The sequence below is a fragment of the Apostichopus japonicus genome, chromosome 22, assembly GCF_037975245.1.
Source record: "Apostichopus japonicus isolate 1M-3 chromosome 22, ASM3797524v1, whole genome shotgun sequence".
In the NCBI taxonomy this organism is placed as follows: domain Eukaryota; kingdom Metazoa; phylum Echinodermata; class Holothuroidea; order Aspidochirotida; family Stichopodidae; genus Apostichopus; species Apostichopus japonicus.
In genome coordinates this window covers 5,657,979-5,672,457 of record NC_092582.1, presented here as the reverse complement: position 1 = coordinate 5,672,457, position 14,479 = coordinate 5,657,979, and the positions used below count along the sequence as shown (strand labels likewise).

General features: G+C 39.7%; 1 protein-coding gene across 2 annotated transcripts; it reads right to left on the bottom strand.

The window, feature by feature from the left end:
* Positions 1-255: 255 nt before the first annotated feature.
* On the bottom strand, positions 256-10,111 carry LOC139963496 (glutamine synthetase-like). 2 transcript variants are annotated; one of them, XM_071964316.1, is made up of 7 exons: positions 9,984-10,111; positions 7,644-7,826; positions 4,815-4,976; positions 3,614-3,766; positions 3,084-3,411; positions 2,016-2,196; positions 256-1,706 (listed from the first exon to the last, which is right to left on the bottom strand). In XM_071964316.1, exons 2-7 carry the CDS (start codon positions 7,807-7,809, stop codon positions 1,542-1,544), a joined length of 1,155 nt encoding a protein of 384 aa, XP_071820417.1. In that variant the 5' UTR covers positions 7,810-7,826; positions 9,984-10,111; the 3' UTR covers positions 256-1,541. The 2 variants fall into 2 exon arrangements, with proteins under 2 accessions (XP_071820417.1, XP_071820416.1); XM_071964315.1 differs by lacking the exon at positions 9,984-10,111 and adding an exon at positions 9,753-9,950.
* Between the last annotated feature and the right edge of the window lie 4,368 nt (positions 10,112-14,479).

The window sequence follows — 14,479 nt, the reverse complement described above, 5'->3', positions numbered from 1 at the left end:
AACGAATGACGTAAGGATACCGTCAATTTAAACTTCTCGTGCCATGCCAACATCAAAAAAATTGGTTTCAAATTTCTACAATCTACTATGTAGCCCTTTGTCCTTCACAGAAACAAAAAGGTTATTTTCCTCATTAAAGGCAAAGCGATATTTAAATTATGCAATCTGTTAATATTCATTATTTCTGGCATAATTTATTCATATTTGACAAAGGTGTCAGTGTGCTGGTTACAATAAAGAAATCAACATGTTAAGTTTGCATTTGCATATTAAAAGAATTTATTTTTGTAGAAAAGCCACCAAAGGGAAATAAGACAATTAAAGTTATCCGAACAAAGTACCATAGGGCGGTCATTATTAATAAACACATAACACACTAAAAGAAATTGACAGACATAACACATTAAAGAAACATAAGAGGTGTGGAATTGAGCCCCTTTTACTCTCCCTTCCCACCACCCCCCCCCCCCCCCCCGCCTCCACCTTTCTCTCATCACAACCATCACTCATGAACCAATCACAGAAATTCAGCAATGTATTGCTAACACAATCCTTTTGAGGGGACAGTTAGGCATAATATTATATCTTCATATTTTTAGAGAAAAACAGAAATTGAGTCCTACTGTAAATGTCACCCACGATTTACAGCTAGCATATTCTCTGATCAGTAAAACGTTATGATTTCCTTAGTAACTGGACAGACATAGACAAATGTTTTCCTGTATTGCACCTGTTGATATTTACATACCAGGCACAGTAGTAGATTGTACACTAAAGGGAATGCCTGAATACACATACCGATACAGATAACGGCTGTAAACAGTGTGTCATAGATTTGCAGCTGCTACACACCACCACACCTTCAATAGATATAATTTCATCTTATTTCTGGATGGATGCCAAGCGTGTGATATTTACTATTCTACAAGTTCATTATTTATTTCAGAAGGCTTAATAATCAATAAAACACATATAACCACCCCCCCTCCCGCCCCACCAACCCCCAATATACAAAAATAATCTATTTAAGGAGTTAACTCTTTTACAGCAGGGAGACTTACACTATGCAGGGAGGCAGCCCGGGACTGATTGAAAGCCTCTATACATGAGAACATCTCATACTTACTATGCACAAAGTAAACCTCTAAAATTATTCCCTGGAAATGGCCAGCATATTTACAACATTAACATACATTAATAATATGTACACCCTGAAACGAAGAGGGTTTATGAATGATTTAAGTTGCACTCCACACCCGGTAGCAAATCGACACACCTAGTTTTTTCTGAAACCTGCATGTATGACGACAGACCCATGTATAAATGCTTATGATAACATCTCTTTACCTGTCCCCCCTCCCCTCCCCCTCTTTGGCAAGTCATATGGAGGACTGGGAGTCATAAGGGGAGAGGTATCTCCTGGAAGAAATTAATTTGAAAAGTTCACCATCCCCTTGAATATCAACAAATATCGCTTTCCCACTTTTACGGTTCAAGGAGTTCATCAAGTCGGCGCGTCGGAAAGTATCAGACTCTGTCCCTTACTCGTTGTCCTCTGGAAGAGGACCGATGGCATCGGCATGGACAAAGAAATCTGACCAGTCGTCCAGAATAACTGACCGCACGATGGCCTCAGTAACTCTGTACGGGTCGCAGTTCGAGGCAGGCCGTCTGTCCTCCATGTAACCTTTTCGGTCTTCACCACACTAAACAAAAAAAAAACAAAAAAAGGGAATTTCACAGATATGTAAATTAGAGGTATTAAAATGTCATTTGAACACCAATAGCAAAGGTTGTTGTCCATACTCAGAGGTTTTTAGAGGGCTGATTGTAGTGCTTAACTGTTGAAAATTTCGTAGAAATGCATTTGGCAACAGCAGGGTGAATGTTGTCATCAAAAAGAAGATTCCCTCAAGGAGGAAATATATGGTAGTAATATAAAGAAGTATATAGATTAATGATTCTGTGAAATTTCTGTAACAATTCCTTACTATGAAGAGCTAATAACAACTTACATGTCTTGGTATTCTAATGCTGGCACCTCTGTTTGCCACACCGGAACTAAAGTCACCCAAGCTGGAAGTTTCATGGAGCCCCGTGAGTCGTCTGGCGTTGTCTTTACCTTGGTTGGGATCGTAGGCGAAGATGTGTTTGTCGTGCCTCTTAGCAAACTTCTTCACAGCCTCTTTGATATCTCTGTATCAAGAAGAAGGAACATTGGCTTTAATTAAAAACAGATCGTAACCCCATCCATCCTTTTTCAGCAAGACCCTATCTACTATTAACAATCACCTACTGCAGTCTGTTGCAAATACCACCAGTAAGTGTTTGAGCATAATGGTTTCATCATACAAGCCTTGTCATCCTACATACTAACAATGTACACACTGTTAGGTTCAAAGCAGTTACTCCAGTGCTGCTGAAAACTATAGAAATAGAATATATATTCAGCCATCAGCCCATTTTGCGGTTGCTTTGCTCAATAATCCATTCAGTGATACACATCAAGTTCAGTCACAGAAATCATAGTTTTCTAGTTATGTACATACACGATAATTATGAACATGCGAGAAGATTCCTTTGCACTTTTGAAGAAAGTGCTTTAGTTTAACTACAATCTCTATCCATTTGATTCTGTGGTGGATACTTCCTAAGGAAACATGCTACTTACTTGTAGCTACCACCTCTTATTATTAGCCACTTGTCGAGATTTACAACATCCATAACCCTGTGGTTTATGCGCGGGACATAACTGCATAAGCATGTGGGATACATACTGTGGTTTATCACTGCATTAGCCAATGGGAAGTGTTTGTGAAATGAGTACATGAACCTGAGAGATACGAGTAGGAAAGCACCATATTACCCAAGAAAAGCTGTGGGTTACGTGTGCATTATTTGAATAATTTATAAGGGTGGGTCAAATGCATAAAACTACTGACAACACCAATTTGTTATTATCCATAACAGGGTGATTCACACATTGTGCACTATACTGCCGATAACAGGGGTAAACAAAGTGACAACAGTGACCCCCAAACCTACAAATGAGGTTGTTATGTACTCCTTTTGTGAATACTTACACGATGCCGTTCTCATCCCGCATGGCTTGGGTACTAAAGTTGCAGTGAGCTCCTGCACCATTCCAATCCCCTGCCATGGGCTTGGGGTCCAAGGACACCACAACACCAAAGTCTTCGGCTACTCTGTGTAGGAGGAATCTGGCCATCCACAGGTGATCACCCATCTCAATACCTTCACATGGACCCACTTGGAACTCCCACTGGGCCGGCATGACTTCTGCGTTGGTCCCTGCAATCTTGACTCCAGCGTACAGACATGCTCTGTAGTGAGCCTCAACGATAGCTCTACCGTGGACCTTATCAGCACCAACACCACAGTAGTATGGACCTGGAACAAAACCAAATCAATGGAAGCTATATATTTCAACCGTCTCGCACGTTTACACATTACAGACATACATTTCAAGGGTACGATATCACAGATGAAAGCAACAGAAACTATTTATCATATAACACTGTAACCACAACAAATAATAAACAGCAATCAACTATACGAACAAGACAACAGGCATAAAAGTTTAAAAACGTACCTTGGGGTCCAGGGTAACCAAGCTTGGGCCAGCCAAATGGATGACCGTCAGGGGAGAGGAATGTGTATTCTTGTTCGATGCCAAACCATGGATGGGTCGATGCAACTTCTGGCTTTGACATAACTTGATTGCAGTAATATCTGAAGTTCTTATCTAGATATATAAAAGAAGATCAAGAAAAGCATTTATATATGACTGTAACAGAATCAGCAACAGGTTAAAAACTGGGGAAGGAAAGGAAGGAGGGGAGACAGGGAGAGGAGGGGGAGAGACTGGAGAGGAGGAGGGACAGGGAGAGGAGGGAAGGGTTATTTGTGACAGTGATTTTCAAAGTTCCACACTGCTTTTTCTTATAAACCTTCAAAAGGAAAGACTTTTTTATCTTGTTCGATTGACAAAATGATCAAATTGCTTCAAACATTGAACCATGTTGCAGCAGAGCAGTTATTATACAAGATTTCTACCTCAGTATTGGTATGCACCAAAGTACACAAATATTCTCTGCTCACCGAGGGCAAACGACAAGCTTGCACCTAGGTGAAGTATACTGAATCATTTGTGGAATGTAGACTGCATCCACAGATCACAGAATTCATGCAATATATTTAACTGTCACTTGTCACTGGATCAAAGCATTCAACAACATGGTTTACATTTTCATGTTCAAGAGGTCTCAGATACGGGTGGAGGTGACAGGATCTCGCCTGTTCAAGTGTGCTCCTGTTTGGTGAAGGAACATTCAAACTTCAATTCCGTAAATGGCACGAGACCTGTCCTTCAGGAAGTCGTTCATTGATTGTATCTCTATCTGTCTTTCCTTTGGGAACTGTCCTCACATCCCATTATACGTTCACTTCAAAACACGTTTTCTAGGTATTGACCCAAACTTTGTATAAAATAGTTCCCCAAGACAATGGAGTCACATTGGATAATTGATATATGTGGATAATTGACAGAAGTCAGCCCTGCATACAATAGGAACAATCGACCAATTAGTCATTTACTCAACCTGTCATGTGGTTAAGTTAATAAGTTAGCACAAAGCAGCTTAACCTCCTGACTACGGTCACATCACATTATTAAAGAAATATTAACCCCATATTTGTCATCGTAGAAAGTCTAATTGATAAACATGTACAAATGTGGTAGGAAGCAATAATGACCATATAATCATCCTGTTTTGCCTTTGTTAGTACTTTACCTTCTGGTTTCCTGTTGTACTTGTAGATGTCACACAGTACAATCTTGTTGTCTCCTAATCTGAAAGGATCTTTAAACATGGCCTTAGGCTGTAGGTAAAGGTCGCTGTTTGAGCCCTCTGCCTGGTCGGTACTTGACCCATCGTAGGTCCACTCTGGACAGTCTGTAACAAAAGATATGAACATGCCATTAAAGATAATTTAGCATGATCATCATAGCATTATTATATCACAACTAGAGCACCAATGGTGCAGAAGCTCATACCTTTTCGAGCTTAAAAATGTAGGGCCCACAAAACCAATTTTGGGCCCGTGAGGGATACCCCCCCCCTCCATTAGCAGAATCCTGGCCACACCACTGGCTATAATTCCTATTTTCCCCTTTAAATCCTATTTTACCCACTCTCTCAAACAATACCACTGATTTACCCTATTAAACTTTCTCTCCTCTACCTTAGCAGACATAACAAGCACTCCCTACAAGGCATAACTTCACAAGCTGCCTACATACCTCAGGCTCAAAGACTTCTAAGAAACAGCAAGTGCTGATTGGCTATAGGGCTCTCATGCTTACAGTTCAACAGTTAATAACAACTCCCAGTCCTGCTTTAATTCCACTAACAGCCTCTGCAGAGCTTAACCACAAATGTAAACAAACACTGCAGACACTGGGAGACAAATTAAAGGAGCTTTGGCAAAAAGTGAAGGCTCAGATTTTTTTAAACAATGGGGATTAATTGTAATTAATTAACTTTTGACCAAAATTTTTTAGGCATCACCTTATTCAAACACAATCCAACAATCATCAGTTCAACTTTGAATATGATCCATCAAAATCTTGAGAAGATTGAGATATTTGAAAATATTACAAAGAATGACCCCCGATGACCCCCTAAATGACCTTTGACCTCAATTTTCCGAACACCCCTCGTAACTCTCATCCCGAGGAACATTGTGACCAAGTTTCATTATAATTGGCCATACACTGTACGAACAGGAGCAATTTGAAAATATAGGGCCGCAGCCCGGGCCACAAAAGACCCCTAGTTGATCTTTGATCTCAAATTCATGAACACCCTGAAGGTAAAACTACCATAGTACTATCGTGACAAACCCTCAACATTGTACCATGGAATCTGTAGGAGAAGAAGCATTTTGAGTATTTCCACAAAATGGCCCATTACGGCCCACAGGTGACCTTTGACCCCAAATTTTGGATCATCTCTGATGGACCTATACCTAATGGTCCTTGTGTCCAAGTTTCATGAAATTCCATCAAACACTGTGCGAGTGGGAGCGGTTTTACCAATTGTTGACGGATAGAGTGATAGACGCCGCACTGTAACAATAGCTCACACCAGCATGCTGGTATGAGCTAAAAATGTGTACTTTATCGAAAGACAAGTTTTGTTATGTCATCCATTACTTTCACATCTGCTGCAACTCATTGTCTTGACCTCATTAGGTCTTTGGCTAAGAGAAGATCGAGACAATCACTGATTGGTACAAGCAATTAAACAGCATCTGTTGTACTCATTTTCTTGTTACCAAACATCTAAACTTTAGGGTTTGCTCCATGGTCTTATCAAACCGAATTTGTAACAAGTGTTACTCAAAAGTGTAATTGATCAAACTAAGAACAGAGTTCATAATGAGGGAGCTATCAATGAGTTGGTCACTGTAACAAATTAATAAAGAGTCCAGTCACCGGGGGTTATATTTGTCACTACGTCGAAGTGTACTTGTTGCCAAACTTCAACGGAGTCTTACCAAGATAAAAGAACATGTCTTGCCTTTATGAACTACTAACTGTTATAACTGCCTCCCAATCCGTTCCAAACCCTATTTAAAGAAAACACGCACCATTCAAACAAATCACGCATCCAAAGCGACACGCACAAGCGACACACGCATAAACAATCTTAACACCCTCACACACGTGCAGTTGATGCGCATATTACTTTAATAACACATCGTTACAGTCACGTAGATGCCATTTAATGGAGTTAAACTAATTACATGTACAATGTTGATTAGAACAATTCAAAATTTGACTCATATAGCGATTATAATTCATTGTCTGCAAGGAAACTTGACTATTCCACTAATGATTTATAACGTGAAAAGTCACAACAGCAAAGGCATCAGTCACTGAACAGCAGATATATTTGTGGCATCTTGTATAGAGTTCTGGAGTTCATTTCACTTTTCGTTCATTCTCGTCTTTAATTACTTAATCTGATATCATCCAATCACATTAAAGGATATTCAATTACGAATCATAAATGTTGGAACGGACGTCGCAATATCATTCTAATATCAGCGTTGGTAATATTTGCATCAACTGCTGACTCAAGGCGACCAGAATTGTTACTATGCATGCAAACTTCACAATGTCATTGCTTTATTAACCTCATATGTAGTTAGTCTGACTACAAATGAGCAATACATCGATGAGATTTACAACTACAATGGGAAAAACGTGGGTTTCAATTTGACTTAAAAACACTGCAACTACAGTGACTACCAGTTTGGGAACATACTGTAATACTAGTCCGCACACCAGTAACTGGCATAACGTCACAAAAATGTACAAAATCAATGTATATAGTAACACAGTTGTTTCAGGCAAGTAGGCAAACTTCACATCAGATTCCCCCAAAGGGTGTCACAGTGTGAATATGTCATTTGCCGTGTACAGAAAGGTATCGACTTTAACAAAGTAAATGCATGCATTGGGCAAAATAAACCAGGACGCATCACACAAGGGCACAGCGAATGACCGTGTACCTGAATCAGTGCATCAAAATTACCATGCTTTGCCTTCTTACCTTCAAATGACTTTGGAACAAAGTCCATGGTCTTTGTCTTAGCTCTCATGGTCTCCCCACTGCCATCAATCCACACGTACATGACCTGTACCTTACCATCTTGAGGCAGGGCCATGTAGTGCGACACTTGGGAAGACTTGAAGGAATAAGTCGTCATATCTGCCATTTCGGTCGTTTATATTACTGTAAATAGTAAATGGAAACCAAAACAATTAACATTTGGCTTAATTTATGCTTCCAATCCTTTGTAAACAATGTTGACCATGGTCCATCTCAAGGAAAGCGACGGCAATTCAGTACCACTCGTAATATGTGTGGTAGTGCTGATAGTTGACTCTTTTGTAGTTGATTAATCGCATAGCTCTTCTTGCAATTACTGCGATTACTCGTGTCTTAACGTGTGCTGTCTAAATCATGTTAAAACATCAACCAAACAAACAAGGTGAACAATTTTCAATCTGCAACGTTTCATAAAATCCTTCATAGTAAATCAAAAACTATCGAATGAATCTACGAGGCTACTACAACTTCTAGCACTAGTAAAGGCAATCATGCAAACAATGAATAGATGTAACACTTGCACTAGCAGTTTGATGATCAGTATGCAAGAGTTTTCTGTAGGACGTTCTAGGCTAGGCTCTAGCCTAGCGTCATAGCAGGCGCATATTTTGCACATTGAAATTAAACTACACCGCAATCGACACACTCGATCAGATATCCGATAAACGTGAACCAGGTCAGTGAGGAAGCAACTGTAAACATGTTTGAAGAAATTACAAATACTTTGGGAATCGTAGAGGATTAATAAGTAACGAACTAGTGCAAAGATTAAACATTGCTAGGAGTAGGACTGAACAAGCGTTTTACTGACAAGCAAACGCATGAATCTAAGTAACCGGAGCAAGTGCTTGCTGATTTTTAACACAGCACGGTGCTAGTGTTGCATTGTGAATTTGTGAGAACCTGTATACTTTTGCGATATTTGCTGACAAACTGTAAAGTGTTGTTTTGAAAGGTTAGGCTATTTTTCAAAAGCAAATTATGTGTAGTGCTAGCTTGCAGTCGAGTAATCACGACTTAAATTGTGAGCGCGATTAATCAAACTTCCAAAGTGTAATCGCAACTACTGGCGATTACGACTATCAACACTAATGTGTGGTCAATTCAATTTGCCAGTAAGGTTAATAAAAACTTGAAGGCTTCATGGTTTTTCTGAATTATGTAATATAAGGACTGAGTGGGCCTATTCAACCATGCCTAACCTACATGTATACTGATGAAATGTCTTTTGAAAGCACTCGTTAACATACATTAGCCTAGGCTATCTTTACCAAATTCCAGCAAGCTTACCACTATTAGTATCTAAAACAAAGAGTTCTCTGCTTTAAATTAATTTTAGACTAGCATACTGATTATTGACAGGGGATTACCAATAACGGTTCAAGATAGTTTGTTAGTTTAGACTCTTGTAATTTGCAAAAGAGATATCTAGGAGTAGGAAAGTTATTTCCGCCATTAATTGAAAAATGAAAAGTACTACAGGTACTAGCCGAGGGGCAATAACTTTTAGGCCTAGCCTAGTATAACTTGAGATAATAAGGTCTAAATTAATAGGTACAATTTAAACGTAGCCTCCGCCATTCCTTATCACAATTTAGAAATGAAATTGAAATTTTGCAAGGAGATTAAAATCATCGCGCCATTAAGACAGAGTGCCTTATAAATACAGGTGACTAGGCCTACCCAGTAAAGGCTGGTAACTTAGCGGGCCTGCATCAATACAGCTTAAGGTTTTCGAAAGATATTACTGCAAAATTTACTATTATGATAGTAATTTACCGGTGAGTTATTATCAATCGAAGTCACAACGTTGTTTGCTTGAGGATACATAGGCTAGTACTAAGTACTAGTACAACTTACAAGTAGCCTAGTACTGCTACGGCCTACGTCTACACTGCTTAGTACGCACTAACGTTATGTTATTACTGCATGTAACGTTCGAAGGCATATGGGCTGGTAATGATACTAATTTTACTAGGCTAATAGTACCAGTAGGCCTACTTGATAGATAAACATTTAGGCAAAAAATAAGTACTTATTACAACTGACCGTCGATGATTGCTTCCAAAAATGTCAATAACCGTTTCTAACGTATCCTCAGAACGTACTAACAAGAAAACAATTGCTGTTTCAGACGGGTGCCAGTGTCGTCGTACAGTATCAAAGAGCAAATATAATTAAAAGTAGGGGCAAGTATATGCACACCGAGCGTTAAAGCTTACGCAAGTTTTAATACAATCACACGTGGCGGGAGAATTAGAATCAGGCATAATACCGTACCAACAAGTGATCCGATTGATGCAGTTTAAACACCTTTGTAGAATATGGTAAATAACTCAACTAAGAATTCCATCGTATAACCGCGCAAAGGTATACAGGATCAAACAAAGATTCTGTAACTGTCTTCGTGGCAACCGAATTTACTACGCTCTTCACGAAGGGAACATTCCGCAAACAACATAGGTATGATGACGTCACTAGATACTGCAATTTAATTGGATGAACTGTCGTAGTATCCGGCATACTATTTTAGTGCCATGCTTTGGATGCATGATGCATGCCAATTAATCATGCCGTGCGTGTTTGGAGAAACGGTGGAGAAACGGAAATCCAGCATGGATCGATAGATCAAAATAATTATAAAAACGTAAATAGCAGTGAAGAAGACTGACACAAGCTACACAACGTTCACGTTCTTACCTAAACGCTTCTCGACCTTTTGGCTAAGATCATGTTAAGTATCTGTTCCCTTTCCATTGTTTCGAGGGGAATCTTGATACTGGATACACACCTGACGATGATCACACAGGTTACGGACAGGTCGATAACGCGGAAACAGCGGAAATGGGTAAACCGAGTTCGGTAATAGAGATACCGGATTCAATATCAACGGTTTCCGCGTTATCGATCTTGCTATTGATAGGGTCCAATATGATATGAACAGTACAGAACGTGACGTCATCTACGCTAACAAGGAAATTGGTATATGTCGATTTAAATCGGTATAAGTCTATTCCCCGCGATTTGAGACTGATGGCCAATCATACATGCCACCCAGTGGCGTAGCTAGGATTTTTTTCAGTGGGGGGGGGGGTGCTGGGGGGGGGCTTGACCATTTCATGGGAGGGCGTCTTGTTACTATCTAAGCGGAGCGCCACAATGAGTTGGCGCGCAGCGTACCGATTTTTTTTTAGCTAAATAGGCCTCCTAGATCGTTGGAAATGACACTTCCCAGGCCTTGTAAACTGCTCTAAAGTTTTCTCAACATCCTTTATTTTGAGATCCCATGTCTTGATATGGTCATCAAATAGTTTAGTGAAATAGAAAAAAAAAAACAGTCTGGTAAGTTACTTTGAAATATCATGACATATCTGTTGTGAGTTTGACACCGGCATTGACATTTTTCGACAAATCTGCAAATTGCGCGTGGAAAATAAGGACAGATTGACTGGGCTTTCAGCCAAGTAACATACTGAAATGACCGAACTATATGTCAAACTGACATCAAAGATTGCGTCTGAAATATTACGAGAGAAATAGACTCATATATAGGCGTAGGAGGCGGGGGGGGGGGGGGCTGGGGATGCAGCCCCCTCAACCAAATATTTTTTTGAAAATTCGGGCAATATGCTGAGAATTTTTCGGGCACCTACTGAAAGAAAAATAAATTCAATTTTTTTTGAATGGTTAAACTTATATTATCACTATTGTAACGACTTCTCCCAACATTATAACTAATATGGAAGGGTAATAACACGGCAACTGATTGTTTGTAATTGGCATGCGATGTAATAACCGATGTATGCCTATATGATATGAACATTAACACAGTGGCGTAGGAAGGTACTTTTGAGTGGGGGGGGGGGGCTGAAGACTGATGGCCGGCCTGGGGGAGGGGTCTAAAGGGAGGGGGTGTCCCCATCCCCTTTAGATTTTTTTTTTGCATTTCCAGGTGGCCTCAGATGCAATTTGGTGCAATATAGCACACTTCAACCCACCCACTCCATTTTGTATATAATTTTGCATTTTCACCTGGCCTTAGATGCAATTTTGTGCTCCAAATGAGATTTTTTTCTCATTTGGAAATGAAAAAGGGGTTTTCTGACTTGCGAAGCGGGGGGCGGAATGATACTTCCGCCCCCCATATTTTTCACTGGGGGCTGGCGCCCCCAGCCCCCCGGTTCCTACGACCTTGCATTAACATGTTGAACGCGCGCTAAAAAAGTTTGGTTATATTTTTCGGGCAAGTCGTTACAGCCCCTCAAATCAAATTAAAAAAAATACCCGTTCTAGAGACTGTTTTTCGAAACTAATTGGATACATTGATAGCTTTACCTCAGCTATAGTTAGTCCCATAAAAATTTAATGAACGACTGGACTTAATCGCTAGGTTATGCTTTGTTTAATCTGTAGAGTATTTGTGTAAAAACCTTTTGTATAGACACCTGTGTCTCAAAGTATTGTGTTGACTGGAATTGTAACTATAAGCAGCTTAAGCGGGTGTGGCCTTGTTAATTAGAATTTCCTTTCACATTTTCGAAAGGCGATATTAGGGATATTTTGGAAGTCGCTCCAAACTTAGTTTCCAAGCAGAGGAGACAGATTGTTGTAACTTAATTCCCCAGAAAATTGCCACGAGATAAAATTTAGTAGCTGGGCCGTTTGATTAAAGGCAGTTATTTATTAGTGTGTGTGCGGCAGTATATAAATTGTGAAAGTTACTTTTTTTTATTGGACACTGTCTGGGTGTTAAGTTAAATGTTTTCGTTTAAAGTAAGCGGGGACATTATTTTGTACCCTAAGAAAGATATCGATGATTAGAAAGTTTCAGTCGATATGATTTTAGTAGCGTAGCCTGTAATTAATTGATTTCATTATTAATTTATTTTGTTGTCAATAAATATTGACTGATCAAGCTAATCTGAATTCGTTTTTATAATCTATTCCAGTGTTCTCGTTTCGTCTTTTTATACTATAATACAGTGATCATTATTTTGGAAGCGGTCACAACAACCTCTCAGGTAAAATCTTACCTGTTAAAAAAAATAGGAGAGGAGAGGAAGGGAGAGGACCAAAAGCAAAGGAGAAAGATTTTAATAGCAGCTATAGGCAGTGGCGTAGCCAGGATTTTTTCAGTGGGGGGAGGGGGCGCTGGACCATTTCATGGGAGGGCGTCTTGTTACTATCTAAGTAAAGGAAAGCAATATACAGACGCAAGCACATTTGAAATTATATGAACAGAGTTGGGTTACTGTTGTTTTCATTTTATTGCTCTATCTTCTGCTCTAAGTCTTTTGCTCCTAATTATGTTAATGGTGAAAGGGAAGCTGCCTCTAAAAGCCTTCTTCTTCAACTCTAATCCAAGTCGGTATCGATAACTTGTTCCATTCTTGTTATGTACAGAAGTGGAAATGAACTGTATTGAACTCAGTGGTAAAGTAATAGGCTTTGCATGGCCTACGTCAGTGTGGGCTCAAAGTCACAACGTTCGGTAATCATGAAAAGTTCAAAAACATTAAACCAGCTTCCGTCTACAATGATTCATTCTAAAGATATCCTTATGTTCATCAATCAAAGTGGCTGGACTCTTAGTCTAGCAAGAGAAAACACACACACACATAAAATATTTATGGTACAATCCCCAGGGCGTATCCAGGATTTTCTAACCCGGGGGGCGCGAATTACTATCTAAGCGGAGCGCCACCATCGGTTGGCGCGGAGCGTACAAGAAAATTTAAGGTTTTGATACCCCCTAGATCACCGGAAATGGCACTTCTCGGGCTTGAAAATGAGCAACCAGATGTACCCTTTTGCCTGAGAACCAAGTATTTCCCAATTTTTTTTTTTCCATCTTCATCCATAACCTTTTTGAAGATTGTAACCAGTCACACATCATGTTCGACCTCATTGCATGTCCTGTGGATCATTGCTTTTGTAGGTGATTCTACGTCACGGCCCACAATATCCGAAAGCCCCACTTTTCAAAGTTTAAAGCCCATTATTTGTTCAGAATTTGAAAATTCACATTTCTCGTGAAGAAAATCACTTCAAAACATATACATAATGTTGCACAAAATTCAATCTATGGACAACCAATATAGAAAAACCTCCTTCAACCGCTAACAGACAGGTCAAAATTGCTACGAGTAGAGGGAAGTATGATGAAGAATGTTGGTCAGGAAGTTTTCGAAAATTCCGACACAGTTAATTTATTGGTGTACAAATATTACAACCTCTTATAACGGCAATTATAAAACTTCGTTGAAGGAAATGAAAAATACCAGATATTTCCGATATCAGATATTTCGAAACCGAACACTACACACATAGGCGTAGGAGGCGGGGGCTGCAGCCCCCCCCCCCCCCAACCAAACTTGTTCCCCTGAAAATTCGGGCAATATGCTGAGAATAAATGAATAGTTTAAAAATGATCTCCTTGGTAATTAAAATAAAGTTCTAAGCTTGGCAGACTAATTCGCCATTACTACTGTAAAAGAGAGTTTTGACATAATTGGACCTGTATGCTTTTTCTCCATCTACATAAGACATTTGGTTGTTTACATTAGCATCCTGCGGATGACTGCGCAACTTTGACGGACCGTACGGTACACGATGCCATGCGATGTAATGACCTATGCTTGCTTATATGATATTGACATTAACATGTTGAACGCGCGCCAAAATTTTGGTTATATTTTTCGGGCAAGTCGTTACAGCCCCCAAATCCAATTGGGCTCCTACGCCTTTGACTACACACATAGACAGTTTTGAGGCTG

What these genes read in the sequence shown, in the direction of transcription:
- LOC139963496 (XM_071964316.1), bottom strand. Translation starts at nt 7,809, where the DNA reads ATGGCAGATATGACGACTTATTCCTTCAAGTCTTCCCAAGTGTCGCAC. An exon ending in CGGGATGAGAACGGCATCGT is followed by an intron (nt 2,197 to 3,083) that starts GTAAGTATTCAC and finishes TTCTTGATACAG; the next exon opens with AGATATCAAAGAGGCTGTGA. An exon ending in GCATTAGAATACCAAGACAT is followed by an intron (nt 1,707 to 2,015) that starts GTAAGTTGTTAT and finishes TTTTTTGTTTAG; the next exon opens with TGTGGTGAAGACCGAAAAGG.